We start from the raw sequence: 13020 nt of genomic DNA, 5'->3' as shown, positions 1-13020 counted from the left end.
CCCCCAACCTGTTCCCCTGTCACAGCCCTCACCTGGGCGAGGGTGCAGTGACACGACGACAGCTCCGACAGCTCGACGCTTTTGGCTTTGACGTTTGCTGCTTGATTTTTAGCTGTAGCTTTTAATTTTTATTTTAATCTTAATTTTTTTTTCCACCGTTTTTTATTTATGTGAATAATTTGGTGGCAAGTGGGCAGTGGGGTATGTGTGGGAGTGAGGGAGTGCCTTGTGTGAAGAGGCATGATGATTTGTAGGGTCTGTCTGTGACAGGCATTTGATTTGAGGCAGCATCAGCGAAAGCCAACCAGATTTGCATTTATTATATTGAAAAAGGATACCAAGTTGGATGTGTGACCTTCGATAGGCCATTACTTAGGTAATGGACGGTACTGTACTAAAGGGGAATCCGATTTGTGCAGCCCCACAAAAAAAAGGTGTGGTGACTTCAAATTCTTAATTATTGACCCCGAAAACCCCCGATTGAAGAGTTTCAAGCGAATCCGATCAGTATTTCAAATATGTTTCCACCATTCTTCGACCATATAGGTCTTTTGAGGTCTTCTGACCTTGGATTCGTGTTCAGGGATATGATACACTAGTCAGCCGCGCAGTACAAAAAATTATCCAAAGCGGGCTATAAAAAAGGTATAAATATGATATAAATTATAAGCCGATATTATCCCATATAAGCTTTCAAAGATTTGTATAGATTTCCATCCTTATACCCCAATAAAATCCCATTGATCATGACATCATTCTTCCATCCTGTTCTCAATCCATTCTAGATATTTTCTATAGTGGGTCCTCCTATAATAGATACACCCAACCTCTTATAGTGTGCACACCCTATATGGTTGGGTTATCTAAAAGTCCTTCCATTTTATCTGCATATTTGCCAAAAAGATTTTTTGTGATTTTATTTTGATTTTAATTTTGTTGTGGCTTGTACTTGGCTTTTACATACTCCCCCTCGGGCGGGCTCTTGTACCCATTCCTAGTCACCCCATCCACCCTATTATTCCCCCTCCACCCTTTCATCATTCCCATTTGCCACTTGCCTTTGGGGCACTACCGTGCACTGCGATACCGTGGTGCTCTGTGCTCTGTGCTGTGTGGTGCTACCTGGCTTAGCATTTTAGCGATGCATAATTAATCTGCCAGAGTCCGGGTAGGGGTTCTGGTTGGGGGTCGGGGGTTGGGGCTCCCCTGCGCCACTTCAATAAAATATCTTTTATTTTATTTTTAGTGCAGCTTTTCACTGCTGTAAAAAAATTGTTTTCATGTATCTGATGATGCCACGTTTTGGGGCACTTCTGTCAGGGGGGCATGCGAGGGGGGAGGGTGGCCATGTAAAAGCGCAAAAATGTGACGGGTACGCTTGAGTGCAGCTCTCGTGCCCAGATCTCCATGTAGCGTGGCTCCCCCTCCTGCTGGCCCATCTTCACCTCCAACTGCCACTACCACCTCCCCCGTCCATCTGCTGCTGCTGTTCTTCTTCCCTCTCTTGGCCAGGGGTTGTGTATTGTTTGTCAAACAACTTGAGAGGGCCAAAAGCACCAGCACCGGGAGCAGCTTCTGTCGCTGTATTCTCCGCCGTTTACCTACCTGTGGGCGCATTCCAGTTGGGGGTAATGACTTATGGACTACCCCCGAGGTGCCCAGACCCAGGCCAAGTCGAAGTTTATCGCGTCGAATTCCAGCAGCATCTTAGACCATCTACTTCGATGAAGGGTTAGGCTAGGGTTGGGGCAAGGGTTGGGGGCCTGGCGCCGAGGATAAGCCATGCATGAGCGCCTTGGCCATTGTTGCGTGGCCTTTTTAATTGGCCAGCACACACAAAGAAAAAAACCCAACGAAAAATATCCACATTTAATTATTCGCAGCAACAAAACAAAAGCAAACGCATTACATTTTTAATTCGAGAAAGGAAGCCGAAAAAAAACACTGCTTAATTTTCAAGAGTGTTTGCTTAGATTATTTCATTAAATTGACCGGAGCGGGACAAAAGGCGACAAAAGGCGCCGGCGATGTTGTCCTGGCGCTGGTCCTGTCCAGCGAGTGGCCTTTGTCCCGGACAATGCCGAAAAGTGGGGAAGGGCAAACAAAAGTGTTGAGCAAAAAGCCGGACAGACTGGAAGTTCCTCTGTGTCTGCCATCTGCCATAAACGCCGAAGGAGCCGATGCCTGGACTCCTTTGGCTGCTCCTTGGATCGGTAGGGGGTGAAACGTGCACTTAATTAAAGATAAGAATTAACTGCTGATTAGTAGTTCTTCTTTACACTTGACACTGCACAGTCCGGCGCTGCCCGGCGGGGGTCCTAGTCCTAGTCCACGTCCAAGTCCTGGGCACGTACTCTTCGTCTTGGCTCTGGCCTAACGAGTTTTTATTTTTGTTTCATTTCGCCAGTGCCCAAAAAGTTTGTTCTGTGTGGCCCTGTTTTGGGTTCCTCAAAAGACTTAATGTAGCCAAATGATTTATGCACTCACACAGATACTCGTACGCACACACAGCCACACAGAGAACGAGGCATGCATTGGTAGCTTCATATGCGATAATTGATGTGGCATTGCCCGGGTCTAGGCCTGGTTTTGATACCCTTTCTGGGGGGGTACAAGCGCATCTTTAGGAAGCATCTTTTCACACCCCTTTTCTTTCAATCTTTCTGTCTGTTCTTCTGTATTTACATTTGAGCCATCATTCTATATATTTGTTGATCTTTTCTCTCATCTTTTTGTATATCTTTATCGTATCCGTCGAACTCTTCTGAGTCCCTTCTAATATTTTAGCCTATTATTCCCTAATAAATTCATCAGTCAGTGTATTTACTCCTTCGACTGTCCTGGCTCTACCGTGTTTCTGTATAATTTAATGCGCCTACGTGTTAATCACGGCAATTAATGTATGCTCTCACACCCACCTCCACCCCCAGCTCCATTCCTGGCCATGCCTCACGGGGCCCAGTCCACAGGCCTGACTCCCCTCAGAGACAGACACAGATACAGATACAGATACAGACAGAGACCGACTCGACCGAGATACAGATGCAGACCCATAAATATTAGCGGCTGACCGGGCACGTTTGCAGAAGGAACTTTCTTTGGCACTTGGCTTAAATGCCTTATTTTCCAGTCATTAAATTCTGGCCGGGGCGCGGGACTGACCAATTTTGCTGGCCATAAAAATCTTATAAAAATCTTGTAGGAATATACCATGCCCCCCCCCGCCCCGAAAAGGGAACTATGGGCACAATATGGGGGAAGTCGCATTATTATTGACTCTCTGTCTGAGGCCCAGGCCGAGGCTCGCTTGAAATATGTTGACAATGGCGCCAGGCAACAAAAGCTAAATACAAATACTCCAACCCCTACACACTAAAACATGGGGGGAAGGTTCCCCTCCCCACCCCCCCCCCCCGTATACACATTCGAGCCACTCTCAAATTTTGCAACCCCTCAAGGCATTTGACTTTTTGATTTGCTTTCCTTTCCTTTCCTTTTTTTATATTTTTTTTTCTTCTTTTTGGGAGCATCAGCAAAAGTTGTATAGTTTTTGTGTTTTTCCATTTTTCGCCGACATTTCCTGAGGGTTGGGCGGTGGTTGGGCGGTGGTTGGGCGACAAATCAAAGCCGAAAATGTGTGGAAAAGTTGCAGTGCAGCAGCATTTGACAATTTATTATATGCTTTTGATTCAGCAAATGTTGTTTTTTTGTTGCTGCTGCCACTGCGGAAATGTTAAATATTTGCCATTGCAGTGTAATGTTTCCTGTTTAGGGAAGACAACAGCCCCGGACTTGTTAGATGTTGTGGGTAATTGATCGAATGTATAATACCATTTTGGGTTGGAGTTTGCTGGCTAAAAAGTGAAGAGATATTTTCTTAAAGATTTTCTGCATTTTTGAAGGAGATTTATGGAGTGGAAAATTCTATAAAAATCTAGGCAAATTCCTCCCAATTTTTAGTTATTCAGAAGTATCCAAAAATGCCTTAATTCTTTCACATTTATATCTCCTTTAAAACGCATATGCCCCGACAATACATACTATAAACATTTGCTGGCAATGAAAACTATTAGCCCAAGTCATAAATCTTTAACGGAAGAGAGATGGAATCTCCCTCTATAAACCAGCCAGAGAACGTTCCGACTAACCACACAAAAGACCGCAAGAACTGAGCTCCATTTGGCAGCTAAAACCAGAGGCTGTGGCAGAGGCAGGGTGGCAGGGTGGCAGGGTGGCAGACTCAGTGCCAGACATGGCACAATTATGACAATTTCTGATGCATAACGCTGCAGCCCAGCCATAGAGCTTTAATGCAATAAACAAGCGACTGCAGCAGCGTCATTAACACTGACAGGACGGGGGGGGCGTGGCAAGGGCAAGCCCCAAGAGGGAGAAGCATTACTGGGCCGCCTTTTATGTCGTGCACTAATTGTCTGCTGGCCAAAATGTGCAGCGCATCAGGGACGTGGGATGGGACGTGGGATGGGAGGTGGTAAAACGCTCCAGTTCAGGTGTGTGTCAGTTGGTCGATGTCACCGCAAAACACTTTACAGGCAATTGTCAGAGCCGGCAGTTTGCAGTAGCTGCAGTTTGCAGTTTGCCGCTTCCCGCTTGCCGCTTGCCACTTGCTGCTGCCTCATTCAGGTGCTAAGATCGTTGTTGTTGCCGTTGCAGCTCAAACTCACTTAACAGCTGACAATGACAGGCCCACACCGGTGCCGGTGCCGGTGCTGCTGTTGGTGCTGCTGTTGGTGTTGCCCCTGTTAATAGCTGCCTGCCAAGTGTCTGGCAAAAGCCCAGTCGCCTAAGCGACATTGTCACTTGCGGTTTTGGGGCGCCCCTGCTGCCATCAGGCACTCCTTTTGTGGCTACTGCCTCTGGCAGTTGAGTGTATCCGCCGTTTTATGTGAAGTGAGGTGAAGTGATAAGCATACGCGCGGTAGAGAGAGAATCAATTAGCAATTAAATTTGCTGAAATTCCAAAAACCAACGACATGTCTCTGGCAAATCAGAGTCAAAATTTGCAACTTCAGCTGGAGCAGTTGCGAGAGTTGCAACAGCTACAGGAACAACAACAACAACAGCTGCAGGAACAACATCCACTGCTGTCAGCAATTGCGGAGAATAATTATGCGTAAGCCGAAATGACAGAAAGTGACACTCGCCGTGACCCCGCGATGAAGCCCCCACGCCAGACCCCAAACCCCTAAAAGCAGCCGCAGAGCACGAAAGCGCCATAGCTCAGGCACTTAGCGAGGACATGCACAGGATAAAGGGTGTCCCGAAAGATAGAGAACACATGTGATTTGAGAGAAAGTGATAGGAGGAAGGCATGGGAGAAAGTATGCAAAGAAAGTCCTCTTATTACAGGGCAAAGAAACTTCTTTTGATATTAGATCCCCGACGAATTTTTGGGACACCCTCTAGTGGGAGTCTCATTTGCATCTATTCGGAGTACATTTACCCACTCCCTTTTCTCGCTTTCCATATTTTCCAGTCAAACGCAACGCGTGCATTATCCCAACCATTACTATCCGAGCAACCATTACCATTACCAGCAACAGGGACGACCGCTGCTGGCCGCCGCTGGCAGCAGCCACAACGGTGCTTATGCAGGCACTGCCCCGTACAGCGGACACTCCGGCCATGGGTAAGCAACGGGTCAGACCCCAAACCCCCAACACACACACACACAGAGAGAAAGAGAGACCGAGAGGCTAATGCAAGTTTAAAATTAGCAGCCACATCGAGCCATCGGTGGAGTACGAACTGCAGCAGACGCCACCCTCGGGTGGGTTCACCTCGTACCATGCCAGTGCCGGGAGTGCGCCCGCACTGTCCATGGGCATGCCCCATCCGCCGCCCCATCCGCCCCGTCCGCCGCCCCATCCTCCAGCAGTCCATCCGTACTCCTATCCAAAGCCCCCGCCACCCACGAGGGGCTCCGCCGGCAAGAAATCGAAGAAGAACTCCAGCGGGGTGATGTCCGCGCTGACGCTGCTCTCGTTCTTCTTCTTCCTGAATCTGCTGCAGAACTGCATCAAGGATCACATGTCCGATATGAATCCCACCGTGATGGTGCTCACGGACACCGGCAGTCGCAATCGTTTCAATAAATTAGCCGAGATGAACTCACGCGAACAAACCTCATCGCCGACCCCATCTTGGCAGCAGGCTGCCTTGGTCCCAGTGCCGGACTCAGGACCCGGTTCCGTCCCCGTCTCTAGTCCGGCCCCCGTTATTGTTAAACCCACGGTGGTGCTGCAGTCGCCGTATAGTGGAGCTGCTGCTGCTGCCGTGGTGACTAATAAGCCCCAGTATCACCAGAACCAGCACCATCCTCACCAGCAACCGCACCAGCAACCGCACCCGCATCCGCACCAGCACCATAATCACAATCCAGCCACGGACTCACATCATTATCCACCACCCCCCGGTGATGATGATGACGATGTTGATTATAATTACGGACATCGCAGACCCCCACCAGGACCGCCCCAGACCAGCGCCGCGGACTTCTATCCTAATCGCACAACACACATTGACCACTCGTCCCGTCCCGACTTTGACTCCGATTCAGATTCAGATTCCGATTACTATCAGCATCACTACTACCCTGAACGCCACCGCTACTCGGACTCCCGTTACAGCAATCCGCGGCGTCCTTGGTCTTACGGTGGCGCCGGCTCGCATGCTGGCAGCGGCGGCAGCAGCATCAGGCAGCGCTACTCATCCGCACCATGGTCTTCAGCCTCGTTGGGCGCTCAGTCGGGCGTGAGCTCTTACTTGGATAATGCCCAGCGCCGTCAAGGTGATGATGATGATGCTGCTGCTGCTGCTGCCGGCCATGGCTTTGACGCTGACGATGACGATGGTCGGCATCATCGGCGACGCGGCGATGCTTTCTATACAGGCATTAATTGAATGCAAGAAGACCATGCCACGCGCCCACAATTGTGGGCTAGGCTATGGAAAAATATACACCACCAGCACCAGCAGAGCGCACAAGAATTGCATGGACCTTAACCCATTGGCTGGCATTGGGGGTGGATATACATTCAAAAATTAACAAATATTTAAGAACAAAAATTAATACTTATGCCCTTAAAAATTTATACATATTATAATTCTAATATATTTTTAGTTCATTTAAATTTTATTTATTAATTTATCTAAAGCACTTAAAGTAAAATAATAAATACCATAATTACAAAAAAAAATATATAAAAAATATTTGAAACTAAATGGGAAAATCCAAACAAATTTTTAGAAATTATCTCCTTTTTTTAAAAAAAAAATTAAACATTTAAAGTATGTTATTGGCATTTTCTATTTTCGAGCATCAGTTATACAATTGTAGTTTACTTAATTTTTAGTTTTATTTAAAGAACTTAAAGTAAAAAACTGAATACTATAATTAAAAAAAAAGAAAAATATGAAAGAAAGATTTGATACCAAAATGTGGAAAAATCAAAATTATTTTTAGAAATTATTGTTCTTTTTTAAAATTAAACATCTAAAAATTTTTAATGGGATTTTTATTCTCGAAAGTAGAACACAGAATACTATAATTTAAATAAAAATATATACTAAAGATTTGATAACAAAATTTGAAAATCGAAATAATTTTTAGGAACAATCGTTTTTTTTTTTAAATATTAACATTTTTTTCTTAGCTCTTGTATTCTCGAGCATCAGTTTTCTTTAGTAACTTTTAGTAAATTATTTTTGTTTTCCTGGGACCGACTGATGGACTTCCCCAGAGACTGTCTATTTGTTGTTGGAATTTTGGGACCGAAAAGTAAGTATTTTCTGTGCTCCGACGAGGACTGTGTTGTAGGATTTTGTGGCCGTTACTCTTACGAATTATATGAGGGGATATTCCTTAAGGAATTTTGCAAAGCCATGGGTTAATATTGCTTGTAGCACATGTATTTATAATTAAAAGCAAACAAAGAGCAGACGAAAAAATGAATGGGTTGAACATGGGAGCATAGAAAGAAGGAGGAACAACAGTAAGCAGAAGTTGAAATCCTAATGAAAATAAATGCTAATTTGTTGCGCAACAAATTAAATGTGCCACCAGTTTCTGGCTGTTGCATGGGAACTTGGCTAAGACTTTATTTTATTGCCTGCCACAGCAACTAAGTTGCAATTTCCCAGGATCCTTGCAGCTCCCTCTCCCTCTCTCTCTCTCTGTGGAGTATGTTACCCTTCTCCTTTTGTTGGCTGCTACTTTTCTAATTCAAATCTGTTGCATTTGTACCTGGGCTGCTTTGCTTATTTATTTATGGGGCTTTTTTTTTCTGGGGGGCCAATGAAACGCGAAAGCAAAGTCATGTAAGGGGCGGAGCCGCTTTAATTAACACATTTAGCGCACTTTAAAATGCATTTTGCCATTTTGCCACTCGCCGGCGTGCACTACAAACAATGCTATCAATTTCAACAACTTTGATTAAACGTCATTTGCAGTTTTGCAGCTTGATGTGGCACGGACCGGGGCTGGGACTGCAGGATGGCAATTGGCATTGTCAGCGCTTTGGCTGGGTCTGCGTCTGGGTCTGGGTCTGCCGCTGTTGCCTCAACAGCTCTTGCTTCATTTGCAATTAAATGCATGCAACGAAAAGGGAGTGATGCAGCTGCAGCTGCAGTTGCATTTCGGCCTCAACCGTCGACACTCAAAAGCGTAATTTAAAATTCTCTTGGCTGCCATTTTTCGAGGCAGCCTTTCTTCACTTTGTGTCGGTGATATGGCTGGCTGGCTGGCTGGAGTGGAGCGGAGCGCCACGCACCGCGATTCGCTCGGCACACGGTGCGTATGAGTTATGCAATGACTGCATGGCAAAGGCAGCCGTGGCCGTACCCGGGAGCACCCCGAAGCAGCAGCCATGGCAAAATGAAGTTAATATAAATTTTGCTTTACAGCGGTGCCGTCCAGCCCCCTTCCCCCCTCTGAACGTGTGGGGCTTTCGCGTTTATATGTATGCAATGCATGTGAGGGGTACGGGTACGGGCACGGCTACCCTCATATATTTAAATAAATTTATGACTTTAAGTGCAAACTGGCAGCTAATGCGTGATTTTTGGAGCCCCAGCAGAAGCACGTGACTTGTGGGGCCCGCTCAGATTGGGCTTGTGGCAGGGAGTGTAGGATTTGGACGTGAAAGGTGCTTGAAAATCAATGCTTGATGGACTAAGAGTTAGGCAAACTTCGACGAATGAAATGTCCTGCCAGACATAAGGCTATATTTTCTGATGGTTGCAGGTCCTTTACGACTCGGGGCAGATCGTAAAAGTGAAATTACCACGTTATTGGCTGCCTCCGGGCGGCAGTGGCAGCTTGTTGCTGCTGGCCTGCAACTGACGCATTATCCACAATTAAACATGCAATAAATTCACTTTAAACATGCATAAATTTATAATGTAAGAGACAGGTTTTTTATCCGCTTCTCTTGTTTTTTTTTGTAGTTCATTAAAAAATAATTAAAAATTGTAACCGAGGCAGTTTTGTGCTGCTACTACTGCTGCTGTTGCACAATTATTTATGCCCATATAAAGCACAAAATGAAAGGGCAATAATTTTCTATCGTGTCAACTATAAGTGTGCGGTAGATAAATTAAAAGTAAACAAGTAAATAAATTTTACAAAAATTGTTAAAGTTTTTACGGCACTCAAAAGAGAGAGAGAGAGAGGGGGAGCGGGAGATGGAGATGGTCCCACAGGGATATTTAAGTTTTTATTTACCATCAGGCGTAAAGCATGCTAGAAATCCTTTTACGGCAGCTGCCAAAACATAAATGGCTCAAAGCAAATACCTAAAACAACAAGAATTTTCCTCTCAAAAGTTCCCACGAGACAGAGACAGAGACAGAGAGAGAGAGAGAGAGCTCAATGTTATTTGCTACAGTTTTATATGGCAAACAATTACGGTAAGTAATTTATTTCTGCTCAACTGAATTAGAAATCTCTTAGCACTAAGCCAGTTTCCTGGAGGGTTGTCCCTGCTCCCTCCTTTCCGACCTCTTTGCCCCGTCTGTGTGCTTGTCTGTTTATGAAGATACAATAAGATATGCAAAGAAAATTAATAGTACTACATTTTTTACAACACTTTTGTCTCGACTGCTGCTAGTGCGATAATTCATTGCCTGCTCTGGCTCTGTCTGCCACGCCACGCCACGCCATGCCACGCACTTCCTGCTCGACTTTCTTGCTCCAGCTCCAGCTCCACCCTCATCTCCTCCCTCGCTCTATCTGCCTCTCAGACATTTGCCGTTACTTTCGTGCTATAATCGGCTTAGTCTACGCTTACGGTTTGCTTTTTGCATTGCCTGCGCATTTGTGTATGGCTGGAACTTTTGTTGGGGTATAGAGAGGGGGGGTACCCCTCCCACCACTCTCTGTCTATTTGGGCGCCAAAGGTGTTAAGTTGTTATTTTATTGCATTTTCTTTCATTTAGCTGGCTGTGTGAGGCTTTCTATCCGCTTTTCGGTACAAACGCCGAGAGCGTATTATGACTTTATTGTTCAATTGGCAAAGGAGTATTTCAGAGTGAAATGAGAGGGGTCTAAGAGGCAGCCATGTAAAACCGTATCCGTATTTCATGTACAAATGTATAAGAAGAACTTTTCTTGGAATTTTTCCATTATATATTCTACTAAACCGAGGCCTACATTTTTAAAGCAGCCACTTAAAGGCATCCCGGAATTGTCACGTGCCTGGACTTGGCTTTTCTTGGCAGGCTTCATTTATCACACACACACACAGACGCAGAGAGAGAGAGAGAGTCAGATGTGTCAACGTTGCATGCAACGGTTGCAGTTGCCGCTTGAAGAGCCATAACTCATAGACAACACTCGCTGCCTCTCTGTTCCGCACGGGTCCTGTGTCGGTCGAGTTGGTCACATAAATGTCACTGCATGTGGCACAATTGTGTCGCAATTGTTGTGGCAAATAAACACGTCATAAACCGTTGACTATCTTCAGCTGCCTTCCAGTTCAAGTGCCCTCCGACTGTAGGCTTCTGACCAACATCCAACATCCAAAATCGGATGTTACCGCCCACAAAAAAAAAAAAAACTCCACCCGAAAAAGAATCGAGGCCCCAGCACTTGGCAATTCAATTACACTGCACGAAAATCGATGTATGTATGGCAGGAGAGAGGTATAAATATTTTTCCACACACACACACACACAGAGATAAAATATCTATTAATGCCCATAGATTGCTCGAGTTTTAAGCTTACTACAAATTCAATGTGCGCACACAATTCAGTGCCAAATGGGATTTTGGTCAGGAGCAGAGGCAAAGGCACAGCAACAGCCACACAAATGGGTGTAAGCCTTAGATGGAATAGTAACAAACGCAACAAGAACAACCCTAGAAAACTACAAGCATTTAGGCGATAAGCCGACTATAGAATACCCCTGTAAATGGAAACTCTACAGGCGGAATGTAAGCCATAAATAAAATAAAAACATAGCCAAAAAATTCCCATTCAAATGGGTTATAAAAGAAATCAATTGCGATTTAGGTTAGTACATTTTTAGTATTAAAACATATGCCTTTTTGTGCCTTAAATATATGTAAATAAATAAATCCCATGTACATATGTAAATATATAAACTGCGAATCTTGTTAGCCAATTATTGATAGCCACTGTCAATGCCTCCTGATTTGGGATCGGGTATACTTCGGGCCACCTGCTAAAATAATCCAATAACACGAACAAATATGTATTTCCACTGTCAATCCTCTCTATATATTAGACCGACACATAGTTCTAGCTAACAGAGAATTTTCTAGAATTTTGTGGAATTTCCTAAAATTTTCTGGCAAGTAGTGCTGCAAAAAAACCCCCACAAGACTCTGATGGAGATGTCTTTCTTCAGCCTTGGCCATGGAGTACCAACATACCCGCTTTGGCCTTCATTTACAGGGTCGAAAAAACTGCACAGAATCGACTAAACTTTATGTTCATGCTAAGAAAAGTGGTGCAGGAGAGTCCGGAGTCCGGAGTCCGTAGTCCGTAGTCCGGAGGAGACTTGTCGGAGCTTGGTCGTTGGGCCACCACACGGAAGTGAAAACGTTTCACACTCCAGTTGCTGGCCCAGTCTCTGTGCTCCCTCCCTCTCACTCTCTCTCCTTCTCTCTATGTGTGTACTTTCTATCGTTTTGGCAAACTTTACGCTGGGACAGCAGGCACATAAAATAGTTTTAAATAAGAAAAGGCGAAAGCAAATAAACAATTCCATTTTTCTGCCACAGAGAGAGAGAGTGAGAGGGAGGAGGAGCAGGCAGGGCGTGTCAGAGGCGAGCAATGAATGTAAAGCCTTGGCGCATGAAACTGAAAATATTTCGTAGCATACTTCTTGCAACGCCGCGGCGCGCCGCCTGCATTGGCATACTAACACAGACACAGACACACAGGGGCAGCCATTTCCGTTTTAGCTGGCCGTGTAAACTATTTACACACACACACGGAGCACACACACGGTTGTCTATCTGTGGTAGAGATATTTAAAGTTTGCCTTTAAAGAGCTGTTGTCCCGTCCCCCCTACCCCCCCTAATGACATTGTAAATCAGAAATTCCCACACAGCCTGAAACGAACAGAAACGTGGTTTTCGCTGACCAGTTGATTTAAATTTAAATGCGCGCCCGTTTTGTAATTAAATTGACTTTTCCCAATGCATTTCCCATTTTTTGATGCTGATGCCCGACCGCTTTTGTTGCCCATTTTGTGGGCACAGGCAAAGGCCAAAAATTATGCAACTGCAACGGCAAATGCAACGGCAACAGCTGTTGACACATGCCGCCAGCGGGCATTGTTGTATGGCCAACACCAATGCTGACAATGCCTGACAACGCACACCAGCACCGCACAACAGCACCGCACCGCTCCCCCAAGGCCCTCAATCAGCCAGCGCCACCTCCTCCACCTCTCCGCGATGCCCCACGCATGCAGCACGTGGCGTCCGTATTAATGGTGGCGCCACAACAGCACATAAATGCCATTGA

At 45.5% G+C, this 13020-nt stretch overlaps 1 protein-coding gene across 1 annotated transcript; it reads left to right on the top strand.

Moving 5' to 3' along the window:
* Window positions 1-4899: 4899 nt before the first annotated feature.
* On the top strand, window positions 4900-12033 carry LOC108153955 (lipoma-preferred partner homolog). The gene is made up of 6 exons (XM_033388229.1): window positions 4900-5134; window positions 5498-5650; window positions 5742-6825; window positions 9000-9029; window positions 9859-9930; window positions 11893-12033. The coding sequence occupies exons 1-6, from the start codon at window positions 4995-4997 to the stop codon at window positions 12031-12033; spliced, it is 1620 nt and encodes a 539-aa protein (XP_033244120.1). The 5' UTR covers window positions 4900-4994.
* The last annotated feature ends 987 nt before the right edge of the window (window positions 12034-13020 follow it).

Source organism: Drosophila miranda, chromosome 2 (assembly GCF_003369915.1).
Source record: "Drosophila miranda strain MSH22 chromosome 2, D.miranda_PacBio2.1, whole genome shotgun sequence".
In the NCBI taxonomy this organism is placed as follows: Eukaryota; Metazoa; Arthropoda; class Insecta; order Diptera; family Drosophilidae; genus Drosophila; species Drosophila miranda.
The sequence above is the reverse complement of the archived record's forward strand: the minus strand, read 5'-3'. Positions and strand labels throughout refer to the sequence as shown.